At 42.1% G+C, this 14,994-nt stretch overlaps 1 protein-coding gene across 1 annotated transcript in view; it reads right to left on the bottom strand.

The window, feature by feature from the left end:
• Positions 1–14,994, bottom strand: part of col22a1 (collagen type XXII alpha 1 chain) — a 266,647-nt gene that overhangs the window by 113,337 nt on the left and 138,316 nt on the right. Inside the window, exons 18-20 of the mRNA XM_033019945.1 lie at positions 7,552–7,596; positions 6,550–6,588; positions 2,904–2,933 (exon numbers count right to left, since the gene is read on the bottom strand). Coding sequence (XP_032875836.1) covers positions 2,904–2,933; positions 6,550–6,588; positions 7,552–7,596 — 114 coding nt within the window. The remainder of the gene's footprint in view (positions 1–2,903; positions 2,934–6,549; positions 6,589–7,551; positions 7,597–14,994) is intronic.

Raw genomic sequence — 14,994 nt, 5'->3', positions numbered from 1 at the left:
TTGTACTATTTCTTATGTTTTTAGCTTATGTTTTGTTCAAGTGTTAAACATGTTGATGATCTGGTGATGTTTTGCAGTGAGGAGGTAGCTGTTCTGAAGATGCTATGTTGCTCAATCTGATCTATGCACACTTTGCAAGCTTGATCTTCATGTGGTGGAACCCAGGTTGGTAGGGGAATTGGATACAATGTGCCAACTGGCCACATTCAGCCCCTTGTAGGAACAAGAACAACCCCAGACACAGAACAAGACCATTCTGCCCATGTGTCTACGCCAGTTCTCAAAACATTATCCTTAACATTAAACATTATCATTCTCAAAACATAATACAAAAGTGGGTTGTTTTGCAGATAGTGACGATGGTTGTGAAAGGTTGCAGCAGGATCTTGATCGATTAGCCAGGTAGGAATGGTCGGTGGAATTTAATACAGAGAAATGTGAGATGTTGCATTTTGGGAAGTCTAGTATGGGCAGGACCCACACAGTGAATAGTGGGGGTCTGGGGAGTGTTGTGGAGCAGAGGGATCTGGGAGTGCAGGTACATGGTTCCGTGAAGGTGGAGTCACAGGTAGATCGGGTGGTTCAAAAAGCTTTTGGCACATTGGCCTTCATCAGTCAGAGAATTGTATAGAAGTTGGGAGGTCATGTTGTAATTGCATAAGACATTGGTGAACCGCATTTAGAGTATTGTGTTCAATTGTGGGCACAATGTTATTGGAAAGATGTTGTCAAGCTGTAAAGGGCACAGAGAAAATTTACGAGGATATTGCCAGGAGGGTTTAGAAACATAGAAACATAGAAAATAGGCAGAGGTTGAGTAGGCTGGGATTATTCCTTGGAGCACTGGAGGATGAGGGGTGATCTTATAGGGGTGTATTAAAATCATGAGAGGAATAGATCAGGTAGATGCACAGTCTCTTGCTCAGAGTAGGTGAATCGAGGACCAGTGGACAAAGGTTTAAGGTGATGGGAAAAAATAATTAATAGGAATCTGAGGGGTAACATTTTCACACAAAGGGTGGTGGGTATATGGAACAAGCTGCCAGATGAGATAGTTGAGGCAGGGAGTATCCCTACATTTAAGAAACAATTAGAGAGGTACATGGATAGGACAGGTTTGGAGGGTTATGGTCCAAACACAGGCAGGTGAGATTAGTGTAGCTAGGACATGTTGGCCAATGTGGGCAATTTGGGCTGAAATGCCTGTTTCCACACAGTATCAATCTATGACTATGACTCTATTATCATTTGTCCCATTCCCCCATGTATTTTCCTGTAAACTTCCTAATAGGTTTAGGTTTATCACGTGTACCAAAGTACAGTGAAATGTGTTGTTTTGCATGCTATCCAAGCAGATCATATAATACTACACATAAATATAACCAATTCAAACTCAAGTGCAATAGATAGAGCAAAGGGGAAAAACAGTGTGCCGAATATAGTTCTCAGAATAGATTCTCAGCATCAATTCGATAGACAAAGTCCAATGTGAGCAATGGGATAGAGTTAAGCTGAACAGTACTGCTAGTTTAGGTTTAGGATTCGATTTGTTTATTATTGTCACATGTACTGGGGTACAGTGAAAAGCTTTGTTTTACATGTCATCAAAATAGATCAAATTCTAATCGATAAAGGGAAAGATACAAAGTGCAGAAGATAGTTCACAGCAATGTAACATATTGTAGTGCATCAGTTCCATAGACAAAGTCCAATGTCCTCAATGGGGTGGAGGTGAATCGGACAATATCCTAGCTTTTGGAATGATCATTTAGAAGCTTGATAACAGAGAGGAAGAAGTTGTTCCTGAGTCTCGTGGTGTGCACATTCATGCTTCTGTACCTTCTGCCAACGGAAGCAGGGAGAAGAAGGAATGCCCAGAGTGGGACAGATTTTTGAATATGCGCCCTGCTTTTTCAAAGTAGTGTGGTATATATGCAGGCAATGGTGGGAGGTCTGGTCCATGTGATGGACTAGGCTATTTCTAAAACATTCTGCAATTTCTTGGACAGATCTGATCCCATACCAAGCTGTGAAGCAACCAGAGAATATTCTTTCTAAGGTGTATCTGTAGAAATTTGTAAGATTCATTGGAGACATGCCAAATGTCCTCAGTCTCCTATTTGGCTGCCTCATTGGTGTGGTTAGTCCGTGACAGATCACCATGGAATGATCCTTCAATCCTTCCTGGTTCTCCTGCCAACAAACCATGCAGAGGGCAAATAATCTACTACATGATGAGAGTATGTAGGAGGAAACTGGAGCTCCCATGGGAAACCCGTGTGATCACAGGATGGATGTGTAAAACACCACACCAGAATCGAGCCCGGAGCTGGGCAGCAGTAGCAGCACCCTTTGCACTGCTTGCTGCCTCTTGAAGGGAACACATGTAATGAAACATATATACGAGGCAGCATTAACTTTCTGTTGCATAGCACCAAGCCTCTGTAAAATCCCACTGAATGTTTAAGCATTATTAGCCAATAACGCATAGCCATCTTGAATAAAAGTGGCAGCATGGTGGCACAACATAGGGTTGCTATCTTACAGCGCTAGAGACCCAGCTTCAATCCTGACCATGGGTTCTGTCTGTATTTGGAGAGTACGTTCCCCGGTGATCTGCATGGGTTTACTCCAGGTGTTCCGGTTTTCTCCCACACTCCAAAGGTGTACAGCTGTGTAGGTTAAATGGCTTCGGTAAAATATTCAGTTGTCCCTAGTGTGTGTAGGATAGTGTTAGTGTGCGGGGATCACTGGTTGGTGTGGACTCGATGGGCCAAAAGGCCTGTTATGTGCTGTATCTCTAAACTAATCTAAACTAAACTAAACTAAAACTCCAATGTAAAGTCAAGGGATTGATTCCATTTGACAACTTTTTGTTAACGATGTGTGAGCATTATACTTACTTGTTCTCCTTTTAAACCACCAGTCTCCACCTGAAAGAAAATATGGCACTGTTAGTTAACAGTCAAAACTGAGAAACAAGAGCAAAAGGCTGGATCATAAAGTACACATTTGTCTAGAATTGTTGAATCTTACTTTATCAAATTGTGGCATTGCCTGAATTACATTTCATGCTCATCATAATCATTAAAAAAGTGCCAAAATAATTCAAAAATATTTCTGAAAGTGTTTAAAAGTTGTATTAACAACTTGCAATGTTCATCACAGCACATCACAGCATGGTTTGGGAACAGCTCCATCCAAAACTGCAAGAAATTGCAACGAATTGTGGACACATCCCAGACCATCACACAAACCAACCTCCCTTGCATTAACTCCGTTTATACCACACACTGCCTCGGCAAGGCCACTAGCACAATCAAGGACAAGTTGCACCCTGTCCACTCCCTCTTCTCTTCTCCCCTCTCCCATCAGGCAAAGGGTATAGAAGTGTGAAAACACACACCTACAGCTTCAGGAACAGTTTCTCCCCAGCTGTTATCAGGCAATGGAACCATTATACCACAACTAGAGAGCTGTCCTGAACCAATACCAACCTCATTGGAGACGATCGGACCATCTCTGATCGGACTTTACCGGCTTTATCTTGCACAAAACGAAATTCACATTTTTCCCTTCATCATGTATCTGTACACTGTGATTGGCTTGATTGCAATCATGTATTGTCTTTCCGCTAACTGGTTAGCACGCAACAAAAGTTTATCACTGCACATTGATACATGTGACAAAAAACTAAACTCAATTTCAAACTCAACTCACTTTCATCAAATTATAGGCTAGATTGGAGGATGTACACAAGATGTTAGGAGACCCTTGTGCAAAGTTCCAGCAGAAAATACAGGTGAATTGGCTCCTTTTACCCCATCCCCACCTTATCTCGAGGGGCAAAGAGAGTGTGGCAGAAAAAGAGGGAGAGGGAGAGGGGGAGGGAGATGAGGGGAGAGAGGGGGGAAGGGAGATGAGGGGGTTGGAGAGAGGGGGTTGGAGAGAGGGGGTGGAGGGAGGGGGGAGATGGGATGGTGAGGGGGGAAGGTGGTGGAGAGGCAGGAAGAGGATAGGGCAGAGAGGTGGATGGAGAGGGGGAGATGGAGAGGGGGTTGGGGTGAGAGGGGGATGGGGAGAGAGTGGGGAGGGGAAGGGGGAGGGGGAGGGAGAGGGGGGGGTAGAGGGGGGGAGAGGCAGGAAGAGGATGGGGCAGGTGGTCGGAGAGTGGGGAGAGAGGGGTGGGGAGGGAGGGGTGGGGAGAGAGGTAAGGAGAGAGGGGTGAGGAGAGAGGGGTGAGGAGAGGAGTGAGGAGAGAGGGGTGAGGGGAGAGGGGTGAAGAGAGAGGGGTGAGGAGAGAGGAGTGAGGAGAGAGGGGTGAAGAGAGGGGTGAGGAGAGAGGGTAGAGGCGGGAGGAGAGAGGGGTGAAAAGAGAGGGAGAGGAGTGAGGAGAGGGGAGAGGGGTGAGGGGAATAGGGAATGGGGGAGAGAGGGGGAAGGAGAGAAGGGCGAGGAGAGAGGGGCGAGGAGAGAGGGGCGGACATAGAGGGGGGCGAGGAGAGAGGGGGAGGAGAACGGGGTGAGGAGAGAGGGGCAAGGAGAGAGGGGCGAAGAGAGAGGGGTGAGGAGAGGGGGGTGAGGAGAGGGATGAGGAGAGAGGGATGATCAAGAGCTTCGACAGGTGGCGGGGGCAGGGCTGGGGCTGGAGCAAAGGCATATGTAAATGAGATCCATTGCAGTTGGCCATCTGTGAGGGATGGCATTGTGACATCACACAAGGGAACGTGCTGCAACATCAGGCGGGGTGGGAGGGGGGGCGGGGCTGGGGCTGGAGTAAAGGCATATGTAAATGAGATCATTCCGATTGGACATCTGTGAGCATTGGGCATTGTGACATCACACGATGGAACATTCGTCAACATTCTATGGGCGAGAAGCTGTTTGATTTTTTTAACATTTTGAAGAGGGAGAGGAGGGGGAAATGGGGGGGAAGGGGGGAGAGGGGGAGAGAGAGGAGGGATAGAGGGAGTGGAGGGGGGAAAATAGTACAGGGAAGAGAGTAGAGGGGAAAGAGGTGGGGGAGTGGGGAGAGAGGGGGAGAGATAGAGAGAGAGAGGAGGTGAGAGAGAGGGGGAGAGAGAGAAGGGGAGAGATAGAGGGGAGAGAGAGTGAGAGAGGGAGAGGGGGAGAGAGGGAGCGGGAGAGGGAGAGGGGGGAGAGATAGAGAGAGAGGAGGGGAGAGATAGAGAGGGGGAGAGAGGGAAAAAGAGGGAGGGAGGGAGAGGGAGAGAGAGAGAGGGGCGTGGGGAGAGAGAGGGGGAGGGAGGGAGAGAGATAGGGAGAGAGGGGGGAGAGAGAGGGGGGAGATAGGGGAGAGAGAGGGGAGAGTGAGAGGATGGGGGAGAGGGGAGAGAGAGAGGAGGGGAGGGGGAGAGAGAGGGAGAGAGAGAGGGGGTGAGAGGGAGAGAGGGGGAGGGAGAGAGAGGGAGAGAGAAAGGGGGAGAGAGAGGGGGAGCGAGAGAGGGAGAGAGAGGGGGAGAGAGAGAGAGGTAGAGAGAGAGGGGGAGAGAGAGGGAGCGAGAGAGGGAGAGAGAGGGGGAGAGGGGGAGAGAGAGAGGGAGAGAGAGGTGGAGAGGGGGAGAGAGAGAGGGAGAGAGAGAGAGAGGAGGGGAATATGTAAATGAGATCCATTGCGATTGGCCATCTGTGAGGGATGGTATCGTGACATCACACAATGGAACATGCTGCAACATCAGGGTGGCACGGGGCTGGGTCTGAAGCAAAGGCATATGTAAATGAGATCCATTGCGATTGGACATCTGTGAGCATTGGGCATTGTGACATCACATGATGGAACGTTCGTCAACGTTCTATGGGCGAGAAGCAGTTTGATTTTTTTAACATTTTGAAATTTTTCATGTTTTTACCGAAAAAGCAGGGAAAGGTTGAACTGAATTTTCTAAACATTTTTCTAAACTTCTAAACTTTTCTAAACATTAAGAGGAGGAGGAAAAACAGAATATGTAAAAATTGTTTCGTTTTTGCAAATTTCGGAGGAGGAGATTCACAAATGACAAACCAACACGAGTTTTAAAGATAGATAGATAGATAGATAGATAGATAGATAGATAGATAGATAGATAGATAGATAGATAGATAGATAGATAGATAGATAGATAGATAGATAGATAGATAGATAGATAGATAGATAGATAGATAGATAAGAAGATTTAACAATCAAAATATCAAAATCAAAGGAGTGTTTAATAAATTTAAAAGGATGTAAAGGACTTTGCAATTATTCACATTCCTGCTCATCCCAGGATGAGCAGGAATGTCATATGCACAAATTTACTGTATAAATTAAACTCAAAGAATTAACATCAGATCACCAATTCTGTTGTAATTATGTATCTGGGGTTTTTATATGTAGCCAAAGCAAGCAACCTGGCACATCTGATCCCAGTCAGACAGTTGCATAGAAAGAGTGGGAAGCCTGGAATGTCTGAATCCTGAATGTCTTGTTGCATGGTCAGCCCACTCCTTGATTCATTTACCAGGTTACCTCATCTTGCAAAAAAATCACATAACTGCTTGAGCACTTACTGACATGCTCCCGGGTGGGCCTGGAGGTCCAGCATCTCCCTGTGAAACAATGCAGGAAACAAATTATGTGTGCAAAAAATGAACTACATGAGATTGAGAACCTTCTTTCCATCAATTGGCCAAGATGAAAGCAAAGGCAAATTGCATCAATTCCGCAGGTCTGTGCAATTTGGAGAAATCTACCAATTTTGAAAAATTTGAAAATGACATTTTTTGCTTCCTACCTAGTTTAAAAGCACATATTCTATGTCAGCTGTCCAAATGTAAAGCTGAACAAAAATGTTTTAACGGATTGTTCAACTGTGGGAGGACATGAGAATTAAGGTAAGTTATATCCTCATCTAAGATCTGGACAAAAACTTTCCAGCAGTGAGCAATCAGGAGCAGATTTTTATGTTTGATCCTCCATATACCTACTGATCATATATTTGGAGCTTATCTATTTCCAGAACAACCAACCCAACATAATTTGTGTCTGGAATTGAAACAAGCATTGGACAATTTTTGGAGGAGGATCTCCAACATCCAGTATCTCAACTAGGCCAGATTGACAATAAAAACATTGCCACTAACATTCGCATCTTACAGTATGTACAGATAAAAAAAAGTTCTGATTTAGCAGCACTGACAGCAAATCAGAAATGCAGGTTGACTGACAATGTGAACAGCCTAGCTTGCACATTTCTGTTGGGCATGAGTTCTATATTCGCTAACGCCTCTAATTTTATGATGGTCAGCTTGTATCTTGCTGCAAGTGTGCTTGTACATATTAGTCACCACAAAGGAATAACTTTTTTTTGTGCACTGCCCCAGCCACAGCCACAGTTTTTTAACTTTTTAAAAATCTAAGCTTTATTAATGTCCTCCCTTTTGCTCAATTTCAGATGCAATAGGGTCAGTAGTTTAATTCCAGAGTAGTTTTCACAAACCCATTAACATGTTCTACATTTTTAAATGACTTGGATTTTCTTTTACCTAATTGTTTTTGTTTGCTGTACTTACTTTTGCTCCTTTATCTCCAGAAAGCCCTGGAAACCCAGTTGCACCCTGTGAAGTAGAATAGAATAAAATTACAGTATCAATTTCCTTTTACTCAACAGTTTTAACTGAGTAAGGTAACTTAATGCTTTTCACAGGAGCCTATCCATTTAGAATTTGATTAGTAGAATCAATGTGGGTTTTTTTAGAGGAAAATCATGCTAATAAATCTTTTTTTTTAAATGTTTTAAATTAGAAGTAAGTACAATAATATGGTACCATAGGTCCCTAGTATATATTGGCGTGTTACAATTCATGTACAGGTTCTTATTATTTTAATTTTGACAATAAAAAGGAGACAGAGAAAGAATAGAAAAGAAATAGAAACGTGTGTGATATCAGAAAGTGAGAAAAGGAAAATGAGAAAAGAAAGAAAATGAAGAGAAAATAAGCAGAGGTAGAAAGCAGAAGAATAAAGGAGAGATAGCTATTTGTTATTCTTGACCACCATTCACCCAGTCCTGAAACGGATCGTTTCTACGTTTGTATTGCACCATATGCTTCCAAGATAAATCTTATAGTGTTTCTTGAGGGTGCATCAAACAAACCGAAATGTCACCCATTCCTTCTCTGCAGAGATGCTGCCTGTCCCGCTGAGTTACTCCAGCATTTTGTGTCTATCTTCGAATTAAACCAGCATCCACAGTTCTTTCCTACATACCTTGTGGTGTACATTTAGTTTTCTGGAGGTCTTCAATATGATGCCACACTTTAAAAAAGAGCATGGAATTGGGGGCATGGATTGAGTATTGGTTAAAGAACAGAAAACAGACAGTAGGAATAAACAGACCATATTCAGGTTGACAGGCAGCGACCAGTGAGGGGCTGCAGTGATTGCTGCTGGAGACTCATTTCTTCATAACCTACGTTAATGATTTAAATGGGGAGATCATGTGCAATATATCTAAATTCACTTAGGATGCAGAGCTAAATGGTAGCATGGATACGGAGGATGATGGAAAGAGGTTCAAGGGGATACAGAAAAGGTTAAGGCATGGCAGAAGAAACATAATGTGAAAAAAACAGCATGGGCATTCACTCTTGTAAAAAAAGTAGAAACTCGGGGTATTTATTAAATGGTGTATGACAGACAAAGGCGTGGGTGTTCAGAGGAGCATTGGGCCCTAGAACATGAACCACTGAAAGTGGACATATAGGTATAGAAAGTATTTAAGAAAGCAAATTGCCTACTGGCCTTTATTGTGAGTGAATTTGAGTAGAGGAGCAGAAACATTCCAATTATGTAGGACCATAATGAGCTTGCATGCTCTGTACAAATCTGGTCTTCCTAACTCATAAAGGATGAATTTGCAGAAGGAGGAATGCATTAGATGTTTACCAGATTAGCATGATGCATTAGTTGCATGAGAAGAGAGAGACTACCACCCATTAAGTAGATTGGGCCTGTGCTGTTCTGCCACCATGACAAAATATTTCTGCGGGCTTAGCAGAGTAGATGGGGTATGATATTTCCAACTATTAAGATATCTAGGATGAAGGCTCACAGTCGCAAAATAAAAGGTTGGTATTCAGGACAGAGAAGACATTTCTTCACTCAGAGGAGAGTGAGTCTTTGGAATTCTGTGCCTCGGGCTCAGCCATTAAGTGTATTCAGGATTCACATAGAACATAAGACAGAACAGCATGGCACAGGACAGGCCATTCAGCATACAATGTCTATGGCGAACATGATGCTAAAATAATCTAATCTCCTCTGCCTGCATATGATCCATATCCCTCCATTAGACAGGCACGACCATCTGCCTATCTAAAAGCCTCTTAAATACCACTGTTGAATAACAACTTTCATGGACTCAATTTAATAAAGCTATAAAGCATAACACACTTTCACTTTGCTTTTTCACAGTGTTTCTGCACAACAGAGGAACAAAATGTAAATATTCAGATGGTCTTCACAATTTCTGGTAGTCATGGGGTTCAACGATGCTGCATTATTTTCAAGGAGGTTTCCAACTCATTCCTTGAACCCTTTCTTCTGTCTACTTGGTGATCTCTTTTCATGGCAGGGCTCAGTATGGAATTTGCAGTTGAAGCAAACCTATAATTACCAAGGTCAATCAAAGAGTGAAATAATTTCATTGCTCCTTGAAGACATTCAAATAAATTTATGAGCAGGACGGAACTGCAGATGCTAGTTTACACCAAAGATAGACACAAAATGCTGGAGTAACTCAATGGGACAGGCCATATCTCCGGAGAGACAGAATGGGTGATGTTTTGGGTCGAGACCCTTCTTCAGGCTGAGAGTCAGGGAGGATTGAGTCATAAAGATTTTTAGATATTAATAGAATTAGAGCATGAAATGAGTAACATTGAGGTTAGATATCAGCTGTGAACTTAGTTTAAAAATATGGAATAGTCATAAGGGCTGAATGACTCTTCCTGCTTTTATTTCTCATCTTTATGCCCTGGTCCAAGAATAGGTAGCTTCTGAGAGGATTAGCTATGAAGAGGCTTGGAGAAGAAATTAGAGAGTTTAGGATGATTGTGGTAATTGAGAGTGAGGACCCTCAGTGGCATTTCAAGGTTGTTGGCACATATTAGGGTGCATGATTAAGGGAGGATTTGAACACAAGTGAGGAATTAAAAATCGTTACTTGTGGACAGAAAACCAATCAAGGTCATTGATCAATTTCAGTTAATTGTTAAAAGTAAACTGATAAAAGTAAACTGTTTTTGGTAAGATTGGTTGCTCAAATTTATGAAAATTACTCCAAATATCACAGCTGCTCCAGATCTATTCCAAATTCTCTGTGGTGGTTCAAGGAGATATCTTACCATCACCTTCTCAAGAATAATTGGGGTCCGTCAATAACACATCAGCAACTCCACATCCTTTACACAGACAGATGATCACAAACGGTATTCTGTGTTGTTCAAGGGTTTAAACGTAACCTGTAATCTTTCTCTCTACCTTTATTTTGATTCTCTTATCTTTCAACATCTGTTGACTACAGTAACCGTCCCCATGCAAAGCTACACCAAAGAGTGTATATTTCATGTTAGATCGCATGTCAGCAACCCATTTAATCACACGGGAGCCACAGCCACATTCAATCTTGTAGCCGCTGTTTCATATAAACACATAAACTATATTTATATAAAATACAAACACTTTATATAAAGCCAGCAAAGGATGGCATGATTAGATAATGACCAGTAATAGGAATGTATTTTCCACTCTTCCAGTCCAATTGTATAGTGTGTCAGAATATAATTGGTTCAGTGCAAAGCAGGAAATGAACATTGGCTTGCCTGGAAAAATTGATCGATATATCTGTCTGCTTTTATTCATTTTTGTTCAACAAGTATCTTGGTTGAACTACATGGTAAATGGTAGTGAATTGAGGAATGCAGTTGAACAGAGGGATCTAGAAATAACTGTGCATAGTTCCCTGAAGGTAGAATCTCATGTAGATAGGGTGGTAAAGAAAGATTTTGGTGTGCTGGCCTTTATAAATCAGAGCATTGAGTATAGAAGTTGGGATGTAATGTTAAAATTGTACAAGGCATTGGTGAGGCCAATTCTGGGGTATGGTGTACAATTTTGGTCGCCAAATTATAGGAAAGATGTCAACAAAATAGAGAGAGTACAGAGGAGATTTACTAGAATGTTGCCTGGGATTCAGCAACTAAGTTACAGAGAAAGGTTAAACAAGTTAGATCTTTATTCTTTGGAGCGCAGAAGGCTAAGGGGAGACTTGATAGAGGTCTTTAAAATGATGAGAGGGATAGACAGAGTTGACGTGGATAAGCTTTTTCCATTGAGAGTAGGGAAGATTCAAACAAAAGGACATGATTTGAGAATTAAGGGACAGAAGTTTAGGGGTAACATGAGGGGGAACTTCTTTACTCAGCGAGTGGTGGCTGTGTGGAATGAGCTTCCAGTGAAAGTGGCGGAGGCAGGTTCGATTTTATGATTTAAAAATAAATTGGATAGGTATATGGACGGGAAAGAAATGTAGGGTTATGGTCTGAGTGCAGGTAGATGGGACTGGGGGAAAATAAGTGTTCGTCACGGACTAGATGGGCCGAGATGGCCTGTTTCCATGCTGTAATTGTTATATGGTTATATGGTTATATCTTGTGGAAATACGGACAATCATCAGAAAGTGGTATCAGCTCATTATAATCAAGCTATTCCAAAACACGGCTGTCGAAAGACCAAATATAAATCAAATCTGACATTCAAACTGATTTGATCAGTGTATTTTGATTCATTCTGAAAGATCAAATACAGGGTGAAACAATGTTGACTTACTTTGTTTTAAATTGTTGCCTGGTAGAGTTTTGTATTAACACTACTGGGACTTAAATCCTCTTTAATCAGTTTTACTTGGTCCATTGTGCTGGAATCCACTCATTAAAATCTTATCAAGTCTCTCAGAAAGGAAACTAAAGATCTGGCATAAAACCAATGATTTTCTTAATCTTGCAAGACTTGTGTAGTGCCACCATTGTTAGCTTGATTGTGACCTGTCTTTATTCATTCTTGCAAGTGATGGAGAGTCAGCTATAAAGGGTATGTAGCCCTCAGCAAGTTTATCGTGGCTAGTCATGTGATCCTTAAGAATATGTACCAAGTTAAAATGACCTTTTCCATTTTTCCACTCAATGAAAAAGTCCTTACTTGGAATGTGGAATATATGTGTCTGTCATATATAATGTTTGATGTTAACAATCATGACTCTTATTAAGGGACTGCTTTAAGAAATGGGCCATGCAATTGACTGCTCTCTATATTATGACATTGTTTCATGTAGAACTTACCAGAAGTTAGAGAGATGTCACAGTGAAGATATTGATCTAACTTTGTAAGCTGTTAAGTACCCTTAATATTATAACTATACAGGGAGAAAGATCCTGGATCACAACTAAAAAAACTGGTGAAAATTACAAAAGTACATATATGAAAAAAAACACTTATGAAGTAAGAGAAAGACTAAGCCGTATAACCCCTGAACCTGTTTCATCATTCACAAAGATCGTGGCTAATGTGATCATTGCATCAGCTCCAATTCCTTGCACATCTCCATAACCTATGATTTCCTTTTGGTCAAAATTGTCTATCTCGAATTGTCTTAAATATGTCCAACGATTGTACTTCCCAAGCTCCCGAAGGAAGAGATTTCCAGAAATTCATGATCCACTGGGAAAATTGCGTCTGTCCTAAATTGGCAGCCCCTTTTCCTGGAACATAACTACCTGGCTCTAGTTTCTGCTATGAAGGGAAACAACTCATCGACATTTACATCTGTATTCTTGTTTAATACTTTACTATCCTTTCCCTTTGAGATTCTTTAAAAGAAAATCCAAACATTTCTGCAATGGATTAATTCGCAAAGGTTGTTGTCAAGATTTAGGTTTATTTTTCAGAATGAAGCTAACAAAAGGTCATTCATTGCCATGTGTATATTCCATAATGAGGCAGTTATAACCATTTCCTTTAATGACCGCAGTCTGACTGTTTTACAAAGAAAGTGAAGAGACACTTACTATTTTTGAACTTGAAACCTTGTAATTTTGCTCCTCTGCAATTGAAGAGCTTACCATATTGGATGTAAAGAGGTTTTAAAGAGTTATAGACCAGCTGAATGCATAGGCGAAAATATGGCAAATGGAATATAATGAAGGAAAATATGAGGTCATTTGTGTAGGCTCCTAGAACTAAAAAGTGGATTATTTGTTCAAGGGTGAGAGATTGGGTAGTGTTGATCTTCGAAGGGATATCTTGAAATCAAGGGACATCATAATTACTATTAAAACCGGGTAGTGCCAGCAATGGCTGCCTCACCAACAGTCTGTCTGTCCTTTCTTTCTTTGTGTTTTAATTGTATGTGTTAAATGTATGTTTTTAGTGTTTTCTAGCTTGTTTTATGTGGGGGGTGGGGGAGTGGCAGGTTGGGGGAAACTTTTTCTAATCTCTTACCACGCCGGATTTTCCATATCGTAACTCCGTCCGCACTGCGGCCTAACATCGAGGAGGTGGCGGCCTTTGCTGGAGACTGATTTTGAGAGCTCCTTCGCGGTCGCCAGTGGACTTACCATTGCGGAGCTCGCAATCCTTTTGCCGGGGTTGACCTCGGAGCTCCAGCCATGGGGGCTTGCGGACTTAACATCACAGAGCCCACGGTCTCTGGTCAGAGACTTCTCAGAGACTTCGGGAACACCAAACTGCGGGAGTTTTGACCATCCCAACACGGGAGTTTTAATCGCCCGACATGGGGTCTTCGACCGCCGGCTGCAGGAGCTTTGACCACCCCGACGTATGGTTCAACTGCCCCGACCGCGGGAGAATAAAGAGTAAGAAGATAGGACTTTTTTGCCTTCCATCACAATGAGGAATGTGGGGAATCCGCTGTTGTGGATGTTTATGTTAACTTTTATGTAGTTGTGTGTCTTGTTGCTTTTTTATTTGTATGGCTGAATGGTAATTCACATACCTTAATTGGTACATGTGACAATAAAGGACCTTTGAAACCTTTGAAACATAAAGTACTTGTGCTATTACACCAGGATAAGCGCGCAACCAAGAAAGCCAAACGCAAAGGCAAAGTAGTATCCAAACTGCTTATACACACACACTTATGCTATAGGACAATAACTCCATATTCAATAATAAGCTATCTACATTTTAACAAGCACATAAAAAACTAATAGTGTAGATGCCAGTATATCATTGGGGTCATCAAGTGGGCACCTCCCTTCACTGGTGTTTTGTCAAGTTAGGCCCACAACACCTCAGGAAGGCTGAACAGTTAATTCTGGCATCCCAGAACAACCCCCCTCATGGGACTGTATGCTTACTGAAGGCTAACGTGTAGGTGCATCATTGATCTGGTGGCAAAGTAGAATGAGAGCCTTTATTAAGATAAGATTTGATTACATGAATACGGAAGAATTACTGCAGTTGAAAGGGTCTTGGTAAGACTCCACTTATCTAAGAAAGGATGTATTTGCAATAACGATAATGTAGAGAAGAATGCATGGGCAGGCAACATGGATGCTGGTTTGTCTTATGAGACGAGGTTGAAGTGCACTGTGTTCTCTAAAGTTAGAAGCAAAAATGGAGATTTCTTCAAAGGTTATATAATTGACAAGCTGGATATAACTACGAGGAGCCCAGAGTAGCAGTGTTTAAGAAAAAAGGATAGGCAATTTAGCACTGAGAAGAGGAGAAGTTGCTTCATTCAGAGGATGGGGGATCTTTGGTATTTGTTTACCCTGGGCATCAGCAGTAGCCGAGCTATTATGATAAAATTAAAAATAGAGATTTAAGGATTGCTGGGCAATAAGGTAATCAAGGTATGTAGGAATAATGCTGGTAGATGACGTTAAGTTATATGTTCAGTAGTCATCTTGATGAATGGTGAAGCAGATTCAAAG

Source organism: Amblyraja radiata, chromosome 4 (assembly GCF_010909765.2).
Source record: "Amblyraja radiata isolate CabotCenter1 chromosome 4, sAmbRad1.1.pri, whole genome shotgun sequence".
Classification (NCBI taxonomy): Eukaryota; Metazoa; Chordata; class Chondrichthyes; order Rajiformes; family Rajidae; genus Amblyraja; species Amblyraja radiata.
The sequence above is the reverse complement of the archived record's forward strand: the minus strand, read 5'-3'. Positions and strand labels throughout refer to the sequence as shown.